General features: G+C 38.3%; 1 protein-coding gene across 2 annotated transcripts in view; it reads left to right on the top strand.

Moving 5' to 3' along the window:
* Positions 1-25,464, top strand: part of ELOVL7 (ELOVL fatty acid elongase 7) — a 32,957-nt gene extending 7,493 nt beyond the window's left edge. For both annotated transcript variants that reach the window (XM_069775881.1, XM_069775882.1), the window contains exons 2-8: positions 12,406-12,499; positions 14,823-15,013; positions 17,344-17,424; positions 17,840-17,896; positions 19,631-19,736; positions 22,519-22,655; positions 23,975-25,464. In XM_069775881.1, the coding sequence (XP_069631982.1) occupies positions 12,436-12,499; positions 14,823-15,013; positions 17,344-17,424; positions 17,840-17,896; positions 19,631-19,736; positions 22,519-22,655; positions 23,975-24,178 (840 nt within the window). In that variant the 5' untranslated portion in view covers positions 12,406-12,435 and the 3' untranslated portion in view covers positions 24,179-25,464. The remainder of the gene's footprint in view (positions 1-12,405; positions 12,500-14,822; positions 15,014-17,343; positions 17,425-17,839; positions 17,897-19,630; positions 19,737-22,518; positions 22,656-23,974) is intronic.
* Positions 25,465-27,053: the final 1,589 nt, after the last annotated feature.

The raw sequence follows: 27,053 nt of genomic DNA, 5'->3' as shown, positions 1-27,053 counted from the left end.
TAACTGGTGGAAAAGATGCCCCTTTTTCTCTGGTGACTGACTGTTCCATACAAAGAGTGAACCAAACTCACTGACTTCTGCAAAGCACTGAAACCTGTATGTGAAAAGTGCTATCTAAGACTTTTTTGATAACTTAAATGCATAGTTATATATAAGCCTAATCTTTCTTTGTGCTGGAGGCAGTCCAGTTTTCTTCTTTTTTTACTGCTGTTGCATGCTGAGTAGACTATTAGACAATTGTCTGTTTCTTGTATACTGGTGTTTTACAGGAACATTAGTATTGGGCTGAGTACTCTGCTGCTTGCCAAGTTTCTGCGCTGGAAGTAGTATTGTCTCCTGTGTTATTCTGATGTGGCACATCCATTGTCTAATGCACTTTGTTGATACATTTTTTTGAGCTATTTGTATTTGGCAATCTTTCAGTATCGGAAAGAGGGAAAAAAACAAGTGCAGTCAAGTTGGCCAGATGTAGCTGGTTCATCCCTACTTGCTGTCTGGCTGAGCTGATCTATTTTAAACTGCAGAGATGTCTTGTGGTCCTGGGTGGTCTCTGAATGCTTGGAAAGGTGGTAGAAACTACATTCTACTGTAATAGTGGAAAATACCAATAGAAGATGGAAAATCCTTACAACATACCTGTGATTAAACCTGTGCATTAATGTGGTGTTTCATTCTGTTCTCTGAAGTTATCATTTGGTGTTTTAAGCTGATTATGAAAGCTCTACTGTTACAAATTCACAGCCTGCATAATGCTGCTTTATACACTGTTACTGAGCTTCCTGAAAGTGCAAAATAATGAAGACTTTTAAACATTCCTTTTAGCAAAGGAACTAAGGCCTAGCTAACTAGATGTGGAGCAGAAGTAAACCTTCACAGCTGTTAAATGTCATTAATATACTTTGCCCATATCAGCCTTTACTTTGCATTTTGTGTTATGCAGACTCCTGCATGTTTATTGCTTAGAAGTTGAACAAAGAACTGATATATTTTTAAAGTTGGATTTTTATAACAAAGATCTGGTTTAAAAAATGCTGTAAGATACTTTTGCTAATCAAGCCAGTTAATGTTTTTAGGTGATGGAGAGTTTTGTTTTCATGTAAGCTTTTGAGGTCAGGTTGTCGTCTGAATACTGTCTCATGCCGCATTGCTTTGGCCTTGTAGCAACCTTTTTCTTTTGCCTCCATAGGCCTTTGACTGCTCTGAGTCACGGCTGGATGTTTCCTCTCTGTAATGCTTGTAGGCAGCTATGAATGTTCCTATTCCATACTGTTTGTTGAGACCTAGCCCCCAGGGCTTACAAGGGAACCCTTTGGAAGTCCAACACTTCTACAGTCCTTAGAAGGGTACCTGCACAGCAAGTGGGAAAGAGTGTTTCTGGAACTGCCATTAATACTGAGTCAAAGCAAAGGTGATCCCATTCTTGTGTTCACACTGTGTGTCCAACCTCTGCCAAACTGGATCACCCTCCAAGGGGCACAGTCACATCAAAAGGCAAAGGTGTTGTGGAAAGTTATTGGCCGTGAGGTAGTGTAAACAGCATTTGAGATGGCTTGAGTGGTACCCAAAAGCGTACTCAAATTTCAAACAGAATCAAATGGGATTTTATAATATACTGATTTCCATGCATTCGTCCCTGGACTTTATAAGAGTAATGCAACCTTGACAAGTGGATTTGACTACAGGATGAGTCTGCAGGGTCATTCCCTCCAGCTGTCCCTAAGTTTAGACATCAGTTTGCTGTCTGTTCTCCATCCCTCTGCAATTCCTTCCTTCAGTACAGACTACAACAGGCAGTTACTGGGAAACATCTGGCTTTTCCACCTCACCTCCATTTCTGAAACTGTATTTCACTTCTGCAGTAACTCTGGTCAAGTATAAACTAATTATTTCTCTTTTTTAAAGTGGAGATCTTCTTTGGGATGCAGGAGAAAAACCAGGGGTGTCAGGAGAAATTAGAAGTCTTTATTCATGTTCTTACTGCTCTGTTTAGTTGTTCTGGCTGAGAGGCCTGAGTCTCCAAACAATGGTATAATGTACCTTCATGGGTGCCTGACACTAATACTCATGAGTATGTGATTAACTAGATCTTTCATTATGCTGAAGAATGTTGATTTAAACAACAACAAAAAAACCCCCAAACCTAAGGCCTTTATATCTCATTGCATATCCATCAGTGATTTGGAACCTCTAACTGCAGCTGTAGGAATTACCAGCTCTGGACTGGAAAGATTTAGGATGTGGCAGTGTAGTACCTTCCTGGAGCACTCCAAAAAGCACATTCACAGCAGCAGTTGATGTTCCAAGACTGAACTTGGGAGCAGCAGCTTTTTTTCTGATACTGTCAGCACACTTCCTTGGGTAGGGGACAGCGTTCTGAGACTTTAGTTTAAAGGAATTCTGTGCCAAGTGTTTTTAAAATGTCTTTTGTCACTCTAAAGCTCTGCCATCAACTCTCGCTGTGCCTGTGCCGCACTTCCCAAAGTTCAGGATTGCACTGTGTGGGTTGTTGCAGAAGGTGCCAGCACAGCTGGTTCCAGCTTTCTTTTGAAAGAGCCTCCTAGGGAGGGTGCAGTTGCTGATGTTTACAGTGCTCAACAGCATGTCTGCTATGCTGCATGGTAGCTTAGAAAAAAAAAGGGGGGGAGGGAGGGGAGGGTGTCAGTACTAGGTCAGCTGCCTTTAAAATTTATGCCTGCCTAATGCAATGCAAGCAAAATTGGAGCAGAAGGCATGCATTATTTTGCTGCCTAGGATATCGGCCTAGGACCCAGAGGGTGGGTAGGTTGAGCAAGTGCAAGGCAGTGGGAAACAATGGTAAAGGAAATTAGCCCATGTCAGCATTAGAGAGTGGTGTGGGAGCAGTTCAGCTTTTGTAAAGCGCTGCATTAAAGAGTGAACAAAATAGTATGTTGCAACATCACACCAGCGTTATCAGTGTTACTACTTACTAATATTCTGAACCCAGCAAGATTACAGCTGGTGCAATAAAAGCTCCATAAAATGACATTGACTTTGCAATGTCATTTTGCCACGGCAACTACACTGAGAGTAGCTGAGTTGAGTGTATGCTATAGGCAAGAAGTGACTGTAGAAAAATACTTCTTCTTTTGGTAATGATGAATATTTTTCACTTTACTTGCTCACCTTTTCTTTCTTAAGGTGAATATTGTGTTCTTAAGGTAATTATATATTTTTTTTATCTCACCTTCCTATGAAACTCCTTTCTACTGTATTTTCATGTTACAAAAGACAGCACTGTCTTCCTGTCTTTGTCTACCACAGGTGGAAATTTATGGTCTAATTTTTCTGTATTTATTTTTCTCTAGTGCTGAATAGCTACAGGTACATTGCCATTGATTACTTGGTTACAAGATGTCTTTGGAAATAAGAAGGCTTGTATGCTTTTTTCCATTGGTATTGACTAGATGAGCAAGTTGTTACTTGTGCAACAAGTCTTGTTCCCATTTCTTTTAAGGAGCCTTTGGAAGCTGAAGTCTAGGTCTGCATTTCTCTTTTTATTCTCCACTTCTGTGGAGTGCTCCCCACTGTGACTATTTAGTGACAGTTTACGTCATTGTTCTATTAAGTGAGAGGTAAACACAAACTAAGTTCTTTACCCCTTGGTAGCAAACTGCTTCTACTGTAATTAATTGGATGTATGAGATTCTCATATGCATTAACTCTTAACTGTTAATGAGGATAGATGATATGATTGAGCTGACTCAGTGACTCAGCTTGCCACTGAAGGAAGGGGATGGTCTCATTCATGTCCCTTCTCATATTTTGACATGAGTAACTTTAATCAGGCAGGTAGATACAAGCAATAGTACTCATAACCAGAGCCAATTCTAAGCCATCCGACCTGGATGTTCAAGAATGATACAGACCTGGGGCAGTGGTATCACAGTGGAGAAGGAGGGAGAGCTTTAGACTCATCACAAATCTTGGCAACCTTAGCTGAGTCTGTTTTGCTTGTCTGCCCTTTGTCAGGTATATTTGGAAGTTATTGATAACTGATAGGAGGATGCTTTTACCTGCATTCCATATGCTTCACCTTAAAAGGAGTGTCTGGTAGAAAGCTGAAGAGTCTTACCAAAGCATTCAAATAACTACAGTGTGTACTCAAAACAAGTAATCTTCATCACCACAATGAAACAAAATTAAATGTCATTAGTCCTATTTTGTGTATGCATCCACAAAGCCCCTTTGTTTTAGTCTTATAAAATGCAAACTTTTGATGTCATCAGGCATCTTTGATGCCTTTCATTCAAGGTATTAAATTAGGACTTGCACTTCCTCTGCCTTTTTAGAGCTTACCTATATATCGTGTCTTAAAAACAGTATACTTACTATGCAGGTTAAGAAGCCGAGACTGTGCTATCTTTGCAGTGCAAAGAGTTTAGTACAGAGTTTTATATTCTGGATATGCTTGGTTACTAAAGATGCATGTGCACTTCAAAAACATCACAGCTGTAAATAATTCTTACATACATTTATCAGAACTGTCCCTACTGTAGAGGAAAAAAACAGAATGGGTAACAGCTCAGCATACGACGAAGATGTTGGCTTGTGGTGGAATGAATGGGGATCACTGGGTGTATGAGTTAGTGTGATTGTGTAGCACAGCTGAAAATACTAGGTTGTGTTACTGCTGTCTAGCCCCTGGTTCTTGTTTTGTGAAGGTCTGTTTAAAGTGACCCAAAGCTTAATTAATCTGGCCTTGAAAGAAAAATTGAAATGCTGCAGAAAGTTTTCTAGTTACATAATAAGCAAGGAGGAAAAGGAGAATCTGTTAAGTCCTTTGGGTAAGGATGAGATTAACAGGAGTTGGATATGGCCCCATTACTAAATCAATATTTTGCCAGAGGTCTTTGCTAAGAGTAATGATATATCATTACCTAATGGAAGTGAGGTTGCATTAATAGATGAGCCTTACTTTGATTTCTAGGTGAAAGTTGTCATATGATATGTGCCACAGGGCTCACCATGCAGGCAGGGCTAGGCGACTTTGTGAGCTGGCATCACTGAGCCGGAATCAGATGTAAAGGAGCCAAGTGCAAGTCATGCACTGAGGGACCAACAAGAAGAGCTTCTGTCCCAAGCTGGGTGCAGGAGCCACTCACCGCAGCAGAGGAGTAGGCAGGTGAGACTAGTTGGCTGCAGGATGGCTGACATGCAAATGCTCAGGTAAAGAGTTTTGGGTAAAGGCAGGGGAGCACTAATAAGTCAAAATTCTAGGAGCTTTTTCCCCCTGCTTATGTTTTTGCCTTTTTCTGAAACATTGGGAATACGAGGAAAGAAAACTGGAGAAGATACAATGATGTCCATGGTGTTCACTTCCCAAGTGAAACCAGGAATCTTTTCAGGGGCCCATCCAGACTCTTTCTCATACTTGAGTCAAAATGATGACTGGGTTCAGACTTGTAAAGAAACTTCCTTCCAGGCTATGATTGCAGAAACTGTTAGGACTTGATGTGTTTTCTGCATGTTGTGGGACATTAGTCCCTAGAATCACTTTCATGTGCATCACTGCAACCCTAGGTGATGCATTTAAGATATTTAGGATATTGGTGATGCCAGATCTTTTCCTGCCTTACTGTAGCACAATGTAATTTTTGTGGCTTCGGTTCTCATGTTGTAGAGTGTCTCTTGTGACTTGTGATGGACAGTGATGACTTGCTGAGGTGCAGTGTGAACTTCTTGACTACAGATCTAGTACATGATTGTCTATGAGTATGCAGGACTGGACATGGTGATACTGTGTGCCCTCTACATGATTTCACTATCAGCTTAAAGGGATCTATGACAGGGCTGCTGCTCCCACCTTTCTCCTTGCCTGCAGCATCCTGGTTCATGTGTCTCAATGTTTCCTTTGCACGAGCCTGTTCAGCCTTTTAGGTCTGAGCTGACTGAGAAAATAACTTCTTTCTTGAACGACTAAGCTTTCAGTTGGGTCAGTGAGCTGCTGTGACTTACCCTGCAGCTGCCTGAGGACCAGGCCCGTCAGCAGTGATACTGTGAGAGTGTACACTGGGGCTTCGCCGTTCAGCTGTTGCTGGTGATTGATCAATGTATATGGACCAGGAGAATGCCCATATGATTCTGGCTGGGAGTTGGGCACAAAACAGGGCTGTATCCCTGAAATAGTTCCCACAGGAAGGGGCTTTTCTGTGCCTGTTGCTAGTGTTCAGCCTTGCTGTGAAGTTGCAGTATCAGTTCTTTTAACAATTTATAGGCAGGTGTGGAAGGAAATACAAATTGATCTTTATTTTACACAGCATCAGAATGGGAAATCCTTTAGTCTGGCAGAAACCCGATCTGAAGTGTGATTGAAGTGAAATGTGTTTTCACTAGTTCTGCTGCTCACAGACTACTTTATTCACGTAGGTAAACAACAGATTTCATGCCAGTTTAAAAAGCAAAACATTAAACAAAGAGGTACCATATAAATAATTCAGTAAGGGTGACTACACAGTGTATTAGATCTCTCACTGAATACTGCCAATGGGGAATTTTACAAGTAGATGTTTTAATATAGTTTCTAAACCTTTCATCTGTTTTTAAGATGTCCACTTTTTTTAAAAGGAATTTATATTTATTTTGAAATTTGCTATTCTCTCCCCAATGTCTACTCTAAAATGTACATGCAGAGATTTCTAATGTACTCTGAGGAGTTAGGATTTGTGTTTTAAAATGAACTCACTTCAAAGACAAAGTTTGAAATTTAATCAAGGTTACAACTAATTAATACATCTATAAAAACTTGAAAATTTCTTAAAGTATCTCTCTTGCATAAAGCTGCCTTGCCTGCCTTCTGTCACTCACTTGGGCAGAACTGTCATCTAACAGGAACAGTGTTTACAAGCAACATTATCAAAAAAAGGAAAGGCCACGTAATGCCAAACAGGATGTAGACAACTTGCCTGTGAGATGAATCTTTCAAAAAATGGATTGCGTGGCTGAGAGAAGGCATAAAGGATCAGGGAGGTGATGGAAACTTCTCACAGGGAAGACCATAACAACAGGCAACACCTGGCTAAAGTTTAAAACTTTGTTGCAGAATATAGGTGAGTAATCCATCTAATGTAATATGCAGTTTGTATTTGTTTGCCATGTGGCATAAGGGAATAACATAGTTAACATAACTGCAATTATGTAAGCACACAGCCTTGGGAAATAGGAAGGGCAGAGCTGGTATTTCCCAGGTAAAGCTTAAGATACCATTTGTGAAACATCTCAATTTAATTACCTTCTGAACTTCAAGAGCAGAATTAACAACAGCATACCAAGTGATTCTGAAACAGGCAAGTTTCATAATTGTGCCTGAATGTGTAAGCCAGTGTTACTGTCATTTCTTAAGCTGTCATTTTGAAATCAGACCGGTGTGGGTCAATGCTTTCTGCGGGTTCTCCCCATCTTCCAGTGGTCTCTGTGGGGTGGAGGGTCTCCCTGTCATTACCTCCTTGCCAGGCCAGGGGGTGATGGTCCAGAACCTTTGCTTTTGGGATCTGCCTTTGATGGAAATTATCCCCTTGAAGTCTGTACTGTATTGTCATATTCTCCAGTCTTTTGCTGATGGGTCCCTGTAAAAGTAGCTTGTCTGTCTTTCTAATAATTAACTGTGTACTCCAATGCAAATCCTTAACTTTAACTGTTTTAAGTTCCCACTGAGTTTTAGAATTTGTTTTCTGGATTGACAGAGCTTGCATTAGATTGTTTCGTTTTGCTTGGTTGTCTGTCAAGTTCTTTTGTTTGCTTGTTTTGTTCAGTAGCCATCAACATAAAACACTTGTAAAATCACTGTTTAAAAGCAAATCTTTATCTGTTTTAATATTTAAAAACTATGTAGGGGGAATAAATGAGCATCAAGAATGGCAAATATCTTTCACGTGGGTTAAGCAAAGGAATGTAAGAAACTTGTTGTTCTCATTTAAAAACAAGGAATGTTTGAGGCATACCAGTAATTCCCATTACAAGAATCACTAACAGTTTTGTGTGCTAACCGAACTTCAGCACTTCCAACAACTTATTACCTACTACTTGTCATCGTGAGTCTTCTCATATGGTTTGCTGTAGTATCTGTGGCATTATTGGCTGGTGTAAATGATCGTATTGTCTACCCTTGCCTCTCCAGTAAACATAATGGTCCAACTTGAAGTTGGTTCTGCCAAGCTGTATGCCGTAACTCAGCTGCAGGGGACCGGAGCTCTTTCAGCTGTCTGCTGAGCTGCAGGGGACCAGAGGCCAGCAAATGACTTTGCTCTTTTCACACAGCCCTTTCCCTCCTTAGCATCACTTACACCCCCTTTTTTTATAATGGTGAAGACACATTTGTTTAAAGATGTCTTCAGAAATTGCATTGGTACAGGTGGCTTGAACCTAGGTGCACGATACTACTTCCATTGACATTTTTAAGTAAAAATGAAAAAAAAAAAAGAAAAATAGCTCATACTTCTTTTTAAGAGCTGAGTACCTTGCCTATGTTTTTGTGGTGATTTCAGTTCTTCTTTTCCGAATGCATGTGCTTGAGAGGACTGCCTCTATGTTCCTTAGAACTTTTGAAGCTAGGCAGACTGAACTTACATGACTGCATTTTTCTAAGTTTATGTAAATTGCTTCCAATATCTCATTTAAAATAACCTAATTTTGAAAATTAGTCTGCTAGTGTGACTTCCCTAATTTTGAAAGAGTTTACTACAATCTAGACACTCCATTTTATAAAGAAAATTCCCTACTGTTAGTGCATTTTAGTTGCATTTTCAAATTTTGTTACAAGCAGAAAGTGGAACATTGGAAATAAAAGTGCCGATGTGCTGATTCTGTAAGTACATTAGCAGGTATGTAAATTAAACGTGTATTTTTCTGACTGAACTGTGGCTACACAAATGCTTAATGTGCAGATGAGTTTACAGTATGAAGAACTAAAGCTGTGTTAGTTCTTAACACATGGCCTTCTCTGTCCCCAAGTCTTTGTTCCTTCAGGCCAAATCTTTCCAGTCTCACATTTAGAGGATAAGTTCTGTAGAATTCAAAACTGCCAAACATTATGGAAGATTGTATTATGGTCAACGTGTTATCAGGTTACTTCTTAACAAGGTGGTTGTACTGTAAAAAAAGCAGTCTTTCAAAAATTTTTTTGGTTTTTTGCTGAAACACAAGCTAGTTTGTCTTCTGTGGGGGTACGTGGGGGTTTTTCACTCTTTTATTTAAACAAAAAAAAAAACCCAAAACACAAGCCTTGAGCATATTATTTTCCAGTACATATGAATTTGTGTGTGAAGTGAGTGTAACAGGATAAGACAAAATACCTTCCATGCTGCCATTAACCCTACTTGTAGGTAGCTAACAAACAAAAAATCCTGAAAACTTAACATTAATGCAAACAATTGTTCCAAGAAATGGACTTACGAAGGAAAACTATGTAGCTAGTTAAGAAGATAAGTAGAATTGTAAAGCACATCGGGAGTGAAGTAGTAGTGTTACGTATGAAAGTTGATTTTAAAGAAACCTTTTAACTGTGGAAAAGTTCTCAACACCATTGTCTTGCAGGCATTACTCCTACTCTTAAAATAATTAGTTTTAACCTGTTGTACCTAACTTACCTTCAGAATCAGAGTAATTGATCTGTTAGTATGTCTGTGTGGTGAGGCTGTGGCTGCTCTGTGGCTGGTACATCCTTCTCTCAAGGATAGTAACTAAACTGCAAACTTTCAGAAAAAGTTTAGCAACTGCTGTGGAGTTGTATCTTGCTTGCTTGGTTATGAATGGAAAAGAAACCTTGAAGGCTGAGAGCCTTGGCTGTCTTAGCTCTTATGAAATGTTTTAATGGGAGAAGAGCGGTGAGTGCTGGGGTCAGGAGAGGTGGGACAAACCTCTTCATCAGTTTGGTAGGGGCTGGGAAATGTGAGCATTCGGAATTTTCATCTGCTGCCTTTCTACTACAAGCAGGAGCAATCCACTGGAAATAGTCTGGTTCCAGATAAAAGGCTTGCTTTTGGTCCCAGTGCCTAGCACGCATAAGAGTTGCTATTTAAACACCGAAAGCACATTTGTCTGACTTCCAATGTAAAATTAAAGTCATGTCGACAAGTCAACTGGATAGATGTAAAGAATTGTGTATTTGTAAGGTTGCAGTTGTCAGGATGAGAGGTTTGCACCCTAAGAGGGAGAAAAAGTCAATCAACACCCCCAAGCCCATAAAAAATGGGAATTCATTTTGAGCCAACATCCATATAGAATTTTCTGGATTTTTGAAAGCATGTTTTGAAGAAGCAGGTTACTTGTTTAACTTAGGTTTTGGTCAGCATGTTGAGCTAGACAGTCTGAGTTCCAGTAACATCTTTATCAGGATGAGAGCAGGAAAACTGACTGGCAGTAAAATCAGTAAACTATTTTTCTTACTGAAGAACTGATTAAATATAATGTGATTGTTTGTATTCAGTGAATATATTTACTGAAATATTGAGCCATACTGTGCACAAGGTATCTGGAGGCTTTGGTAGAATATTGTTATAACCGCTGAACAAGGTACGTTCTGTTTACCATGTCTTGTCTCTTGATAGACTGTTCTCATGAGACTGACATGGGAAGAATACTGGATTTTAAGGATAACTTCTTGTAACCAATCTAACTATTTTAATAAAATAATTAATTGTAAAATACAGATTTTTAACACTTCCCCCCAGCACCAGTTACTGACAGCTGAGTTGCCTGGCTGTCATAGTCAGGCAGTCTGAACTACCTGGTGTTCAAGACAGGGTTGGGTTTACGTGTGTTTGATACCATCCATAGTTTAGTTTATGGAGCAAGATGGCAGGGATATTTATAATATGTCTCTAACCATAAAGTCTTTTCTCTCGTGAGATTGCTAGTGCCAAAAGGAAGAAGGCCACTCAAGTTTCCATTAGAAAAGGAAGAGGATGTCCCCTACTACTTCTGATTTTGCCAGAACTCTATGTAAATATAGAGCTTTTTAGCCATATAGTAATATGTACATAGGTCATGTAAAATTGATCAGCATAAAGGCAGTGACACTGAGTTGGGAAATGCTGGTGCTGGAGGATGGTATATCTGGAAAATGTCAACTTTAAAGAGACTTGCAGAAGGAATCATTTCTGAACATGAAATTGATGGTGGTTTCAGATATTCAGACACACAGGACAAGTGCAAGCAGGAAAACAAGTGGGTAGCAAAAGGACAATTGGGAAGAAGTAGATCAGATGAACTCTAATGAAGGCAGGCTTGTCTGTGTTGCCTCTTGTGATGAAGGGTGGGTGTAGTATACTTTGAGGTGCCTAAAAACTCCTGTGAAATGGCAGTGAACAGAAGGTACTTGTAGAATTGGAGATAAGGGTGAAATTATTTTTCAGGCATGTTAAGGTGAGGACAAATGAGAAGACGATAGTGAGGAGAACTCAGGAGAGAGATGCATTACCATCCTGAGGGCAGAACTGGCTTTCCAGACCTGCAGCTGGCTTAGCCTTGAGGAGATGCAGAAGGGCAGCCAGAGGAAAGGAGCTGGTTATCAAGGTGTGCTGCAGTCTGGACTAACCAAGGTGAATACAGTGTGAAGACTGCACAGGGGTATGGAGAGAAATTGTATGGTGAAGTGAGACACGGAGTGGAAATAGGAGAGATACCCTTCAAATGTGTTGGGATTTTTAAAAAGTATTTTCTAGGGGAAATGAGGCAAGGGAAGGGCAAAAATCAGTACTCATATAAGCATACTTCTCTGAAAAGTTTTACATATGTAGGTGGTGCTGCATGCAAACTGGATGTGCTGGGTAATTTTTCTGAGTTAATGGTATTACCAGTGGTACTATGACATTTCATGATCCTGGTGTGGAAATGGTTGATTCATCAGAGTGTGATTTGCATACTAATTATAACATAGCTAGTCATTGTATTTAAAAGGAGACATATGAGCACCTTTCCTCTTTCCAACCTACCTTAGAAATACTTCTTAGTTAGAAAATCAAAATTTTCAATAGTAAGTATTGCAAGCTGAACTTCTTCACATATCAGTGACTTGGACTTTAAGTGGAGATGGTAATAAAAATGAATTTAAGTAGCTGCTCTTTATTTATATTTTCCCCTTAACTGTAATGGTTAAACACAGCATGGCTTCTTGAGGTAACACTTTATGGCATGGAAGCACCTTGTTTGGTATGTAGAGATTACAAAATCATATGGTTATGCTTAACGGCTCAGCTATAAATCAGCCCCAGCATAGTGTGATGTGGTCAGCTAATGCTCCCTGATCTGTGTTTCACATGTGGTGCTCTGTTAGTCCTCTCTCAATTTTTTCCATTTTGTTTCCTGAAAATCTTTTCTAAAACACTTTACTGACCTTTATTTTATTAATTATAAAAATCCATATTTCTGTTTTGGTTTGTTTTCCTGCAGGCAGCATCATAATATCTTAATCAAGTGAAAATGGCCTTTAGCAACCTGACATCAAAGGCTGTACTACTGTATGATGAATGGATTAAAGATGCTGGTGAGTCATTTAAATCTAAAACTTACTAACTTTCAATAATTTTGAATAGCAATGTGTAGCTATTCTAGGTGTACTGTTTATCAAATTAATGTAGCTTTGTCTTCCTGTAAACGTTTCTAAGACTTGCCAGGTTACCTACTGAACATTTTTAACTATAAAGAACAGACTAACTTCTGCATTTTGAAACAGTAAAAAAACAAAACTCAGCTAGTTTATGGGTATAACCTCAGACTAAATAATGTGCAGACAGAGACTCTTGTGTAAGAGTTTCTGGTTTGCCTGAATATATAGTTTACATTTTTTCTGTGCTGCTGAACATAAAACTTCAACTCTTTTTCATTACTGAACAACACTATTTTATCAATTAATGGAGCTAGGTGCATGCTGTTACTGTATTTTGCTTTTGCAAAGTGAAAGAAATAAAAACCCCGATAAATTACAATATCTGAAATTAATCCTCAGAGTAAACAGTTCTGTTTTGAAAAAGAATGTTAGAATCTTGTTGCAGCTGGTATAAGGATATTAAACACACTTTGCTTTAACATTGTTGTTCTGTAGTTCTGCATGCTTACCAAAAAATGACAGAGAAGATCTCAAGTTTGTGGTTAAGACCCATCTGTTGCAGTGGCATCCCTGAGTGTTCCTCACTGTGGTAGGCACATAGTGACAGAGATTAGCCGATTCCTGGAGAAAACTTGTGAAGCAGTTAAGGTTTGATCAATAAAATTACTAATTTATCTTTTCCAGTATAGCTGAGAACCATTTCAGTTGTTCTGTAGAACCACAGCATACAAGTGAGAAGGGAGTTTATCAGTACGACTCGTGGGGTAAGGTGGATTGGGATGGAGCTGGGTGATGGAGCATTTTTTGCTGCAGTGTCCATGACTTCAGAATTTGAGTTCCTCATCTCCCTGCCTACCAGTGCTTGTATTTGGCATCTTGTAGCATACTAGTGGCGGGACATGGTTTACTCAGGATCAAGCTGGGAAGACCAATGGGAAAGCTTTGGTAGTACCAGTGCAAAGGGTGGATGCAGAAAAAGCAGTCAGTTATGAAGAGCTGGTGATTCTCTTGCAGTGCAACACATACAGATGCCTAGAGCTGTGGTTCACAATCTTTGTTGGTCCGTGGGCAGCAGCACTGGGCACACTGCAGGCTCTGAGCAGCATTATAACATACTTTCCTCCTCAATCTGTTTTAAAACTTCCAGTGGCTGTAAACAATATCAGATAGTCTCATGGGTGATAGGTTGCTTGAATGCTGTGGGTTGAAAATCACTCACTTAAGGCATCTAGCCATACATTAAATACTTAACAAAAATTGCAGTGGTATCATTTCACCCCCAAAATTCAGCAGCAAACCATAAAAGCAGCAGTTTACTGAGTCACTAGTTAAGTTTGGGGTCATTCAGAAAGGAATCTTCAAAAGTCAGTTTATAAAAATAAAAATAAAAAAAATTAAAAAAATACATGAAGTTCATACAAGTTCTACTGCTTGTGGAAAAACGTGGAAGTCTTTGGTGAGCTGGGGCTCTGTGATGAACCACAGAAGGGTGCAGTGGAATCATGGTGAAGCTCAGAGGCAGCACCTGCCAGCCTCAGCTGCAGGGAGACGGAGCGGGGCATGCATAGGAGGAGGACTCTGCAATACTTCTGCCTGGGATAACTGGAGAGGAACATGCAATACTTTTGCCATTTGGAGGCTTGTAATGTGAAAGTGTGTGTTTTGTGGCACTGTGAAAGCAGTGATATGTCTCGACTGAATAGGCACAAGCCTTGAGTGCTAAGCTACGAATACCAGCTGATGGGACAGAAGGTCTTCTAACTTTAAAATCCCCTACTTACTATGTTAATGTTGTACTGCTTATAAAGCTCAAGGATCTTGAAAAGTGGGGCTACTCCCTGTCTCTGACTTGAACTTGTGAAGTAAGGTTCATGCTTTTCCAGAAGAACGAAGTCTCAGGTGGAAATGCAGCTTCAGTGATCTGCTTGTGCATTGCCTTCCTCTGCCCTCTGAGCCCCGTTCATGTGTGAAAACGCAGAGTTTTCATGGAGAGGTCTAGACAGAAAATGGGGTCACTCATGATTCCGTGTTCTCCTCTTCATTTCGTGTGAAGAATTGATGCAGAAAAAAGCCTTGACTCCTACAGGTGCTAAATCTTGTTATCCAGTTGGTATGGATTTGAGGTGAATAGACTCTGAAACGTGACCAGTGACAGCAAGACCTAATCCATTAAGAATTAAGTGCCTTTCTGTAGCTGTTTTAAGATTTAGTAAGTACCATAAAGATCCAATTAATTTTTTTTTTCTCCACCCTCCTCTAGATCCAAGACTGGAAGGCTGGCCACTCATGTCTTCACCTTTTCCGACAACCTTTATCATCGGAACCTACATTTATTTTGTCACTTCCTTGGGACCCAAACTCATGGAAAATAAAAAACCGTTTGAACTCAGGCAGATAATGGCGTTTTATAATTTTAGTGTGGTAGCCCTTTCTTTATATATGACTTATGAAGTAAGTACTACTTTTATTTGTAAAATATTTATATTTTTTGTCTCTACTAACTTTTAATAAATTTATTAATATAATTCCCACTCTGCAATTCTTAAAAAACTATTATTCTGATTGTTGTAATTATATTCATCTAAGCAGTATGTTAAACTAATTGAGTTGATAATTGAAAAAAGGGAATAAGTCATAGATAGAAAACTTGTAAAATATTTTATGTGTCATTATATACAATTTACAAAATTAAAAATTCTCATGACTTGTTAAATTTCCTTGGGCTGTAACAGGTAAAGCAGACTACATGTTTTTCGTAGTTTGTTGTAATTGTTTCTGTCCTACTACGTGATAGTCAACACTGTTTCAAACACTGTATAGAGTGTGTTTACTATGGAGTAATCTTCAGTTAGATCTGCCTTTTAAAAGACAGAAGTTAACAAAACCTAATTTGTGGATTTTCATCCTTCAAAAAAACCCCAAAACAAACCAGCAACAACAAAAAAACCAAGCCAAACCAGAAAAACACCACCCTCCCAAACCATGAAAATCTCTAACATTGATTTTTTTCTCCTCAACCCCAAAATAGCAAATGCTTTTTCTCTCAAAAGGAATGTTGAGATTTTGCTGTAGTTCATAGCTCAAGCAAATGTTAACCTTTAAGACTGGAAAGCCTGATGAGTTGTATAGTGTTATGGGTTGAATGACCTAAAATTCCTTAACAATGAATGGTATAGTCTATGTAGAAGCTTTAATTTAGAACCTTAAACCTAATTGGTTGGTTGGTTTTTTGTTGTTTTTTTTTGTTGGTTGTTTTTTAAAGTGTAGCCATTTAATAATAGTATTGTGTGAATGATAGCTTTATACATTTGCTTGGTGAAGCATCACTATACTAGTACTGACCCTGTTTGTGTTAAATCTGGCTGTGTGGCTATTGCAGGTTTGGCAAACTGGTAATGCAAAGTTGTCAGATTATTGTGCCAAACTGGCAGCATACCTTTGTGTTAGCTCAATTTGCATAAATTTCATCATGAGTTAGAGTGAACTTCTTGACATTTCTTTTAACAGCACTCTAAAGGCATGGCAGCAGCAGCTACTTTGTGTCATGACTGTTGTGTGGAAAGCAGTGGGCAAGGTGCACGCATTTGCTATTTAGACTTTGTTTTGAAAAATCGCCAAACTTCCTTTTCTGATTTGGTGCCAAGTTTGGTTTTGGTTATAACCCCTGGAAACAAAAAAAAAAAAATTAAACTTCTGTTAGTGTCTGACACACAGTATTCAATTAATCTGCTGTCAAGACTTCCATGTTACAATTTCATGAAAGAATGCATGGGTAGAGGGCAACAGATTGAATTTCTGCTATTGTCTAGTGCTCAGCAAAAAGTTGATTCTTTCCCTCTTTGGAACCAAGCCATTTGGTGGGTGCTTTAGTATTGTGCAGTCTTGGTGGTGTTTCAAATCTTGTTTTATTTAAGCAATAGAAGAATTTAAGCAATTCTTTTAGGAAGTTAACAGACGGAAGGGTTTTAGTCCATTTAAAAGAGCTGAACCTCCTATTTTGTGTGAGTGGATGATGATGATCAATGGATGAGAAGCACTTTATAAACAGATATAAGATACAGTAGGCCTAGTGGCTGGCAGGGGAATGAGCCAAGTGTAATATTAACAATGTTGCTCTTGTCCGAGCTTTAATATATTCCAAGAGAAAAGATTAAATTGTATTTGTTACGTACAGTCCTTTGGTCATGCATGTGCTCTCGATTGTAAAACCCTAGCTTCTCATTGCTCATATCGGTGAAAGACTAATTGAATCATGCAGTTTAACTAAATAAAATTTTAGAAACTGTGATACTAAAAATATAGTGCCTATTGATTTGTTCCTTGTCTTTAATGAAGTTAAGCCATATTCTTCTGTTGTGCTGGTTTTCTTTCAGTATTAAGATGCTGTGTTGTTTCTTTTTAGTATTAAGATGGTTGGCTATGATTTTCGAATTTCAAAATGTTTGATTTGTTTTTGTTACCCAATAAGTTGGTTTTTTAACATTGTTTTTGAGATGCAGCTGTTTCTCCTCTTTGGTTACTAACGCTGAAATAATGGGTGTAGGAAGAAAGTTCTTTTCTATAGGTGTGGTCCTGGAATTAGAAATTAATTAATCTGCAACGGCAAAGTATTTTGTGGTAGCTAGCTGACACAAAGGTAGATGATTGACAAGGTTGCTGATTCAATAAGTTTTTAATATTGTTTTCCCCTCCTGCTTAGTGATTGTGAAAGTAATCTGAAATTAATCAATTTTTTAAAAGACATAAAGTAAATCTTTGCCCTTTCCCTTTTTTTGCTCCAGTTTCTTATGTCAGGTTGGGCCACAGGTTACTCATTCCGGTGCGATATCGTTGACTACTCGAGGTCACCTACAGCTCTAAGAGTAAGTTGCCAAACAGAAAGCCAAATTGTTATGTTACACTGACTTTATTTTTAGAAATGCTTTTTGAACAACCAAATGCATGGCTGTAGGGTGGAATGCACTAAATGGAAATACCTGCTTGCATAATGTAGACCATGTGAGTTAACTGGAGGGGTTGATTGTTTGGGAGAAAGAAAGAGGCAACATATTTGTTGGCTTGTTCTTCTTGGTTGTAAAATTTCTCCAGGATTAAAATACGTTTTGTGTTTTTTAAAGAAAAACTAAACAAACCATACATTTAAATATTTCTGTCAATCTTGTGACACCACTTCCCATCCCAGTACTTTCCCTTATATAATTACTTACTTTTCCTGCAGCTGCTTAGTTTTATTTATGACTATTATGATTTGACAATTTCTGTTTTTTACTCTTGCAGATGGTACGAACTTGTTGGCTTTACTACTTTTCCAAGTTCATTGAATTATTAGACACTGTAAGTATTTGTAGCCTAATAAAAGAAGTAGTGATGTTTCCTTTTCACAGAAGAGGAAACACTGCTGTTGGAAGCTGGGGGCATAAACTGCTTTTTATTTAGCCCTTCAATCTTCAATTATTGGAATACCATCAAGGTGTTTACCCTTATTATTGCCTCTCATCTTATTGTCCCATTACACTGTCATTCCTTGATTATCAGGAAAAATGTTAATGAGGGAACACACCTTTAAAAATTTAGGAAGCCCTGATAAGTTGTCTGTTACACTGACCTGTTGTGCTATGGCAATGCTTGTCTCAACACTGCAGATAAAAACCAGTGTTGATCATGCTGAATTTGTTATCCACATCATCTTCAGATTTTATCTTCCATGTTTGGAATATTTGCATCAGCAGCTCTGAATGCAACATAAATTGCCATATCTACCTGCTCTAAATACCTGTTTATGCCTTGGGGGTCATGACTACAGATGCGTTTCATATCAGGCTGGCACTCTAACCTGTTTCAAAGAAAGTCTGAGCAGCAATGCATTGAAGCAGAATGCAGACCTTGCTCACCACCAGCAGCCATCTGCCATCCCTTCTTCCTGAGACCAACACCTAGTAGGAGTGGTTTAGCTATTTTCAAACCAGCTTCTGAGTGTTGGAATCAGCTTTGATTTCATTTGCCCTATTCACACAATAGTGTGAATAGGCATGATTGTGGTGATTCAGGAGCTGACTCATGAGTAGTTAGGATGTTCTAAACCCTGCGAGCAAAGTCAGCCATTTAACTTTCATCTGCAAATACTCATGATTCAACACTGGAAGATCTTACTGACTGAGCCAAATGGAATGGTAATGGAAGGGCCAGGAATGCTAAAACTGGAAAAGCCTGACAAGTTTACTCCTCTACCTTTGCTACCTGCTGGTTAGACTGCTCCTTTTTAATTAGTCCTGGGCCCGAAAAATTCTTCTTTTAAAAATTCGTTGTGTTTGAATCCAGCCGACCAGGTATGTGTTTCTCAGCAGCTTTTTTGTTTTGTTGCAAAAGTAATTCCTTAGCTGTATTTAAGTCAGCTGTTTCCAAATGTTTTCCATGGCACACCAGACTTCTTTTCTTCTGTGTTCATTTGCTTGCCATCTGATACTACCGTTTGCATGACCTGACTTTTCCTTATACAGTTTTCTTGCTCTGTTTTCCCTTAACACTTCCCTTGATGTCTATTTTTTAAAATGTGGCCTGACAAGAATATCTACATATATTCTGTCCAATTTTGCCTTTTTCCAAGGTTAGCTAAGTCAGTGTTCGTAATAAAGTGCTATTTCTCTAACTTAATATTTTCTATTGCCTCTATCCGTTGCTAGTCCTTCAGTTAATTTTCTGAAATAGCCTTGTGTTAGTAGTTCAGGGGACTTAAAATCTGATGCTTCTAGATAGTTCTCAACCCAAGCAAGTCTGTCTTAAGGTGTCCGTTGCACACAGAGGTGATGGCTCAGCCTTGGACATTTGCTTTCAAAGCTTGCCCTGGCTTTTGAGACTTCACAGGTGGATTTTATGTACTGGTTTAATTTTTTTTAAAAACTAATCTCCATATCCAGAGCCTCAGTTTCCCTTCTTCTCCCAAGACTACAATTGTGAAGAATTTTTAAATGTATAGTTGTGAGCAACCAGCACTCATGTGTACAGTTTTTTGTAAGTATGTTGAGCTTGATGATCTCCTGTAACGTTCTGTTCATTAAAAATCTGTTTCAGATATTTTTCGTGCTGCGTAAGAAAAACAACCAAGTTACATTCCTGCATGTCTTTCATCATTCCATCATGCCATGGACCTGGTGGTTTGGAGTCAAATTTGCTGCAGGTAGTGGAGAGAGAGTTTAAGTTGTACATTTCTTCTGGTAGTAAAAGTTAACTATACTAGACAAAAATATTTAAAGAACAGAATTAAAAATCTTGCAAACATCAATGTTTTTACATTTAGATATCTAGAGTATTTCATGGAACATCTGAGATCACCATAATTGTTTAAAGGGGCGGGAGGAGTATTCATTTTTCCCTTTTGACAGCGTTTTGTGCAGTGTTGGTTTTCTCATGGAGGGGGAAGGTGCAGAGGAGAGAGCCGTATGTAAGCAAAGAGCATTATTACGTGAAAAAGATGTGACTGCAAAATCAGAAGTGCTAGGGGAGACGTATGAGGCAGACGAGCCATTTGTCCCCCTGAAATGTAAGAACTGAGTTGGAGGGGAGGACTGTGTTCTCATTTTTTTTGCCTGTTTAAGAAATCTTTCAGGCTTTGCTGCGGTTATTTTTGCTGGCTTTAGGTAGCATAATTGGGTTTATTTACATCTCATACTTTGGCTTTCACAAAGCTACAGAATATTTTTCTGGACCTTACTTATTACAGAAACTTACTTGAATTGTACTGAATTGAAAGTCTTTGTCCACTTCTTGCTTACCTTCACTTTCTCTTTTCCTGCTATTTGTGTCTATGCATGTGTCTTTCTATGCTGTATTATTAGTGTGCACCACTAATAAGTACAGTTGGCCATGAGAATAGCCTGATAAGCACAGAGTGGAGAAGTGCACAGTCATTTAGTAGTCCCTCTCTAGGAGGGTGTGGGTTTTTTTAGGAGTTTCTACTGAGAAGTAGGGGGTGTTTTGTACATGTTTCTTCACTCATGTTATCTGGTATGTGTTTTTCTCCCAGAAAACCAGTGACAAATTGCTGAAGAAAACCACTGCTTATTAAATCTGATTTGTTAGTGCCTGTTTTATGAATACAAAAATAAGACCTGGAAGCAGTCCAGAAAATTTGTAGATGGGATCTTTTGAACATGTCCAGTGTGCAGATTTTCCTAGTGTATAAAAGGATATATTTCTGCTGTATTTGTTGAGTTTCTGTTATTAGGAAACTGGTGTTTTGACCATGTATTTCTTAAATGTGTTTAATGATGAAACTGTGAATAGTTTTCTCAGCATACGGTTCAGTGTGTTCATAGATTTGCAAAAAAAAAAAACCAACGAACAAGCCCAGCAACTAACAGTCCCTCCTCTTCAACCTTGAAAAGTTTACATTTATAGGTGATTAACTTTCTGCCTCTTATCTGGACATCGGATCATTATACCGGCTACAAGCTTCTGATTTTGCATCAGATTAAAATTTCCCATGTGATAATTTGACAAATACTTCCAGCAAAGTGTGCAAGAACAGTTTTGTCCTCTGCTAATAATAGTCCTTCATATTCATGCAGAACTGTGTTTATCCCTACAACTCCATTGCTTATCTTTACCCTAATCTTTCCAAATATTGTTCTGTTTGAAAACTTAAATTTTTTTCCAAGAATTTCAGCCCTGCTGCTCATCACTATCTGTCCTTCTAAGTAGTGGCACTGATCAAGTTTTCAATCTGTTTGTAAAAAAACCAACGGGTTTGAATGGAGATGCTGATTCTTCTCTGATCTGACATAAACAGGGAATTGTAAAATGGTGCTTATGTATGGTCTTGCTTTTTGCAGCATATTTTTGTACTGTTGATGAAGTCATTTTTTCTTTTTTCTCTGCTTTAACTATTTATTTTTTCTTCTGAATATTCACTGTGCAAGCCAAGAAAAGTGTGTATGTTTGAACTGTAAGAACACTCAAATTATTTTAAAAAATACAAATAGCCAAGTTTCAAAGAAAGTTTGCAATCACAGCTGCAGGAGTTATGATCTATCAAGCTGGAAGATTAGTGTGAGCTACTAAAATCACAAAATAAGTTTTATTTTTAACTTGAATGATTCTTAATGGAAAATTGGCTTTTTCTCACCAAATCTCTGCTTTTGTCAGCTTCTTTTCTTCCTGATGCTCACTATTGTCATGTTCATATTTCTCTTAATACTTTGCTGTCTGCCACTTCTTGGATCATTTTTGCCTATAATTTCTTGTGTTCATTAAAATAAAATTACGTTGAGCAGAATCATCTAACGTCATAGCTGATCCAATGGAAAAGGAAATATTTCCTTACTTGCTTTGTGAAATGTTTGTATCTTACCAGTTTCAGTCATGAGTTTGCCCCAAATGGGGCTACTTGGCCTTAAATTTCCTTTTCACTGTGAGTATGCTTTTGAGATGGATGATGGATTTGTGAGACCCTCACTTAGGTCATGATTCCAAAAACTTACTATCTGAAAATGTGATTCTTTCCCTGGGAATCTGGAAATCTGTGTTGGGGAGACAATTATTCCTTATCTTCCAGAGCTTTGCGAAGTTCACCATGAAGTCTAGAAAAGAGGTATAAAACAGGAGGAACACTGTTTCTACTAAATTCTCTGCATCTCTATCACGTATATGTTTTATGAAAAAATAATAAATGATCCCAAAGAACAAAATTCCAATAAAACCTTTCAGAGGTAATTAGATCAGCTAGGTTTTATTGCTGTTTTGGAAATGCTTAGATAAGCCTTTTCTGAGAAAGGAAACTGGTATGACTCCTCAGAATTGGTGTCAGCCCGATTCAGGTTAAATACCTTGAGGGTTAATCAAAGTCTGTAGGTTTTGTGGTACATGTTTTTTCTACCCTGAGTCAAAACAAACTACTAGGACATGAGGTGGCTTTTTAAATACCTGATGCAATAATACCACTATGTTTTGTTTTTCTGCAGGTGGTTTAGGAACATTTCATGCTTTGCTGAACTGTATTGTCCATGTTGTCATGTACACTTATTATGGAATCTGTTCTTTGGGACCAGCCTATCACAAGTATTTGTGGTGGAAAAAATACATGACAAGTATACAACTTGTGAGTAACTTTGTTTGACATAAACACCTCTCAGAAAGCTGATTGTGGCTAACACAGACTTAATGCAATATGTTTGTATTTTTAGTTTACTTTCATGTGTGTAGCTGACAGTTGGTACAAGGTTTAGTCATGTTTTAATTGAGTAAAACAAAAGTTGTGAGCTGCCCTCAGTTATATACTTAAATCCGCTGACTTCAGTGTTCACAGTAATCACAGAACTAGACATGTGAGCTTTTCAGTTATGCAGTACTTCGTAAATACATTTGCAAAACTCATTGCCTGTGTAAAAAAGATTAGAATGTAAGTTTACACCAAGAAGACATAATTAATGTACAGAATACACATGTAAGTAGTAGTGAGGAAAGGGAAAAAGAAGTATTTCTTTAGAATTTCATGTCTGTTCTTTCACAGTTTAGAGAATGTTTAGAGTATAGTTTTGAGTTTCATATGTTTAGAGAATTTACCCCTCAAAGCATTAAAACTCTTGCAGTAATTACATTAAGTGTTCTATTAGCCTTAGATCACTTTCAAAATGTTATTGCTCTGGGTGCTTTTTCATGCCCAGCTTTTTTAACAGCTGAATTTTTGAAATTTAGCTTCTGGCTAAACGATTAGTTTGGCCTGAGCAAGGGTGCTGATGGAGGAGGGAAAGGAGCAGGGAGAAGCAGCCATGGCTGGCTGCTTCCAGCAGGTCTGGTGTTAATAGTTCATGTGACTGTATGTAACTGAACAATTTAGCTTGAATATATATAACTAACTGAAAGTCTTTTTGTCTCGGAGGCACTACCAGTGGATTATTAACTTGGAGTTCACATGGAAAATTATGTATTTATTTATTTATTTGAATCCTCCATTAAATTGGTTTTGGGGACCTAGAGGTGTTTGTGTTACATGCTAGTGTTGGGGGAAGGTGGGAATTCATGTTCAACAATCCTATAATGGTTGCCTTTTTTTTTTTTTTCTGGCTAATTTTTCTAAATGAGTCTCTCACTTGTCACTGGTCAAACAGTGCCTGCCTCGTTTCTTCTCTGAACTGTCCAGGGCAGACTCCCATTCTCCTAGTATGGGTTTCCCAGTGCTGTTTGTAATTCAGTTTGTCCCAGGACTTCTCTTTCTTTACTCTTTGAAAGTGTTTTTCAGTGGAGTAACATTTTGGGAGAGGGGGTCTAGGGGTGCACCTGTGTCACTTTAAAAAGGCACCCCCCACCCCTGCTTTCTGTTGCTTGTTGTATGCAAGTTATGCCGAATCTTTTTAAACTTCTGTAGTAAGTTTGTCATTTATTTTAAAAGTATTTCTTTTCTTCACCTTTTTCCTGCAGGTCCAGTTTATTATGATTACAGCCCATATAGGACAAATCTACATCATGGATGATTGTCCGTACCAGTACCCGATTTTCATGTTTATTATTTGGCTGTACGGCTCTATGTTTTTAGTCTTGTTCCTCCACTTCTGGTACCATGCTTACACAAAGGGACAAAGACTACCAAAGATGGCAAGAAATGGGATCAGCAAAGATCAGTGAAACAAACTCTTGTCTCTAAAACCAAAAAAGTGTGTATGTCAAAGTGGAAACTTGCACTACTTGACAATCAAGATATTTAGGTGCACACACTACACGGTGTATATTTTATATGTTTTCTTCCAAAACAGAGTTTGTATTTTTACTGTAAGTTATTTGGGATTCAGAATTTGGGGGGGGGGGGGGGGGGGAGCAGCATGGATCTCTGATTAAAAGAAAAAAAGGCATTCTTTCAACAACTTGTTCATGTCTATCCTGTAAGAAATCAATGGATAGATGATCTCTTATCTGGAAGGTGCATGAAAATAAAGATATTCACTGGGAAATTTAAAATGTGTATGACAAGTACTGAGTACTTTGAACACTGAGGGGGAAAAAATTACTTCACTTTAAATGTTATAAATTGCTGAGACTGTCAGTGGTATTTTATTAAAAGAATGAATCTTCAATAAGTACTGTTTATAGAATCTGAAGCTTATTACTAATATAGTTAATACATAAACTTTGTTACATGTGTTTACAAACTATATTACTTTAAAGAAAGGAATGGATGCTAATCTGTCAAGGTATGGTGTTTCATTTGAAGATCACAGATTTTTGGATATGCTATCTTTTACTAAGATAACTTAATTCATTTCATGTTCTACTCACTTGAACGTTATTCTGAATGTTGGAAACCTACTAATTTGAGGATTATCCAAACTGTCTTGTAGTGTAATGATCAAAACATCTTACTGATTTGTTCACCAAAGTAGCCTAATATACTTATTATTCAATGTATCCATGGATATATTTTGATATTGGTAGCCTAGGCTGTTTGGGGGGTGAGGGGGGAAATCTTGTAATTCAATAGTCAAAATCTTAGTCCTCAAATAAGTTTTAAAAAAATATTTTTTGATTGAAGCCGAAATGTCACCTAGCATGATGGTACTGTGCTCTATTTTCTTCCATTTTCATTATCTATTGAAATACATGCCTAGAAAGTTTTTCTCTTGGTTTTTTTTTCATGATTGTTTTTGTTTGTCTTTAACAACTTAAGGTTAAAGTTTCTTCATTAACAGCACCAGTTACCTTGTCCAGAACTAGGCAAAAAGATATGTGCTGTTCTCTGAGCTGCTGAGCGTGGGGCAGGCAGTGGTGACTGGGCATGACCCCAGTCCATGTAGAATTAACCACTATGTTGTTTTCCATGGTTAGACAGTTGTTAGGGTCACACATGTATGGAAATCGAAGGACCTAGCTATTTGTATGCAAGCTGCATTTGTACTGTATGAGCTTATTAAGGAATTGGTGCAAAAGTACTGTTCTCTGTTATGTTTACTACTAACAGAAAAGAAGCTCATGATACTTGTTTTGTGCTTGATCTGATCTGTGGGATTTTCAAATACCCCAAACTTTGGGGCAGGTTTAATTGCCTTCCTGTTGTACCATTCCAAGAAAGTAAGTTTTGTTACCTGAATACTTTTATGGGAATACTGATATTTATGGTGCATTGTTAATGCTAAAATAATTTATCTTGGACATGAGTTGCAGATTATTTTTTATGAGATTACATACAAGTCTTCTTTATAAAACAAATAAAAAAAAAATTTATCTTTCCACTATTTAATCCCTGTAGCTATCAACTGTGATGGCAGATTGAAGTTAGATCCCAGAAAGGATTTGGATGGCTTGAGATGCATAATGCAACCCCTGAATTTTAAATGCTTCATCCTAGAATCCTCAGTGCTGGGTTTTGGCTCCCTGGCAGTGCATGTGGAGAGGTGCTTTAGCACAGAATCCAAGACAGCCAGGGTGCTGATCAGGGCCACACACATTTTGAGTGGGAAATGCAATCACTGACTCTTAAGTTTCAAATCCTGCCAGCCTCCAGCTTGTGTGTATGTCCTTGGCTTCCAGAGTAGGGGGTCATTTCCTTAGGACAGAGACTTATTGCTGTTTTTTCAAACAGCTGGAAAAGATTTGCCTCTGATTTATTTTTAAAGCTTGAATGGTGCCTATTTTTTATATAATAATTTATTAACTAAGTACTGATGAAGAAAGTGGGACAATTTGGTTAATTTAGGCTTTCTTGAGCCTGTGGGTTCAAACGTGTTTGGGAAACACAGGCCTTTTGGCGAAAGGCTGTTGTAGCTAGTCTGTGGCTTAAGCTGGATGATGCTACCCTCAGCTTCTTCTGGAGGAAAGTGGGCATTACTCTCCAGTCTTGCAGATGACTCCTATGCTGGTAGGGGAAGTTGTCATTCTGGCCTCCCATTTTGCAATTATCCCCCCTCTGCCCCATAAATATGCATGGAGGAATGCATCCTGCAGCTGTGTGTGAGGGGTCAGATGCTTGTTTGTTGGTTTGGGATGTAGGTCTACAACTGATTCTTCGAACACCCTTGGGCTTTTAAGTAGGAGCTCAAGAGTATACATGGTCAAAACTAAGCAGCTCTGCACATGGGCAGGTGCTGAACAGAAAGGAGCCAGGAAAAACTTCCAAGTCTAGCAGTTGTACAGTAGCCAACTGCCTCTGGAGTCAGTTGTTTGAGATTAAGAATTAATAAGCAGGAGCAGAAACTGGAGATGCTTATCATTCAGTGGGCTGTCAACAAGTGCCATTTCAGATTCCTACTACGTAATTTCTTGCATGCGGGTTTAGTTTTCTGCAAGTTATGAAGCATTTGGAGAAAGAGAATGCATTTTTTTCAGTGAGTTGTGTGAATGTATCCTAAGAGGTTGCATATAGCGTAACTATCCTAATAACATTAGTACAAAATGTTATTAAACCCCATCCTCGTATGCACAATGTTGCAGGCTGTGAGAATCACACCGTCTTGATCTGCACAGCTGCATTTTTTTCCTGCCTAAAAATTGTGCATCTTACTTGCTGAAG

Source organism: Haliaeetus albicilla, chromosome Z (assembly GCF_947461875.1).
Source record: "Haliaeetus albicilla chromosome Z, bHalAlb1.1, whole genome shotgun sequence".
Classification (NCBI taxonomy): domain Eukaryota; kingdom Metazoa; phylum Chordata; class Aves; order Accipitriformes; family Accipitridae; genus Haliaeetus; species Haliaeetus albicilla.
This window is presented reverse-complemented; position numbering and strand designations above follow the sequence as displayed.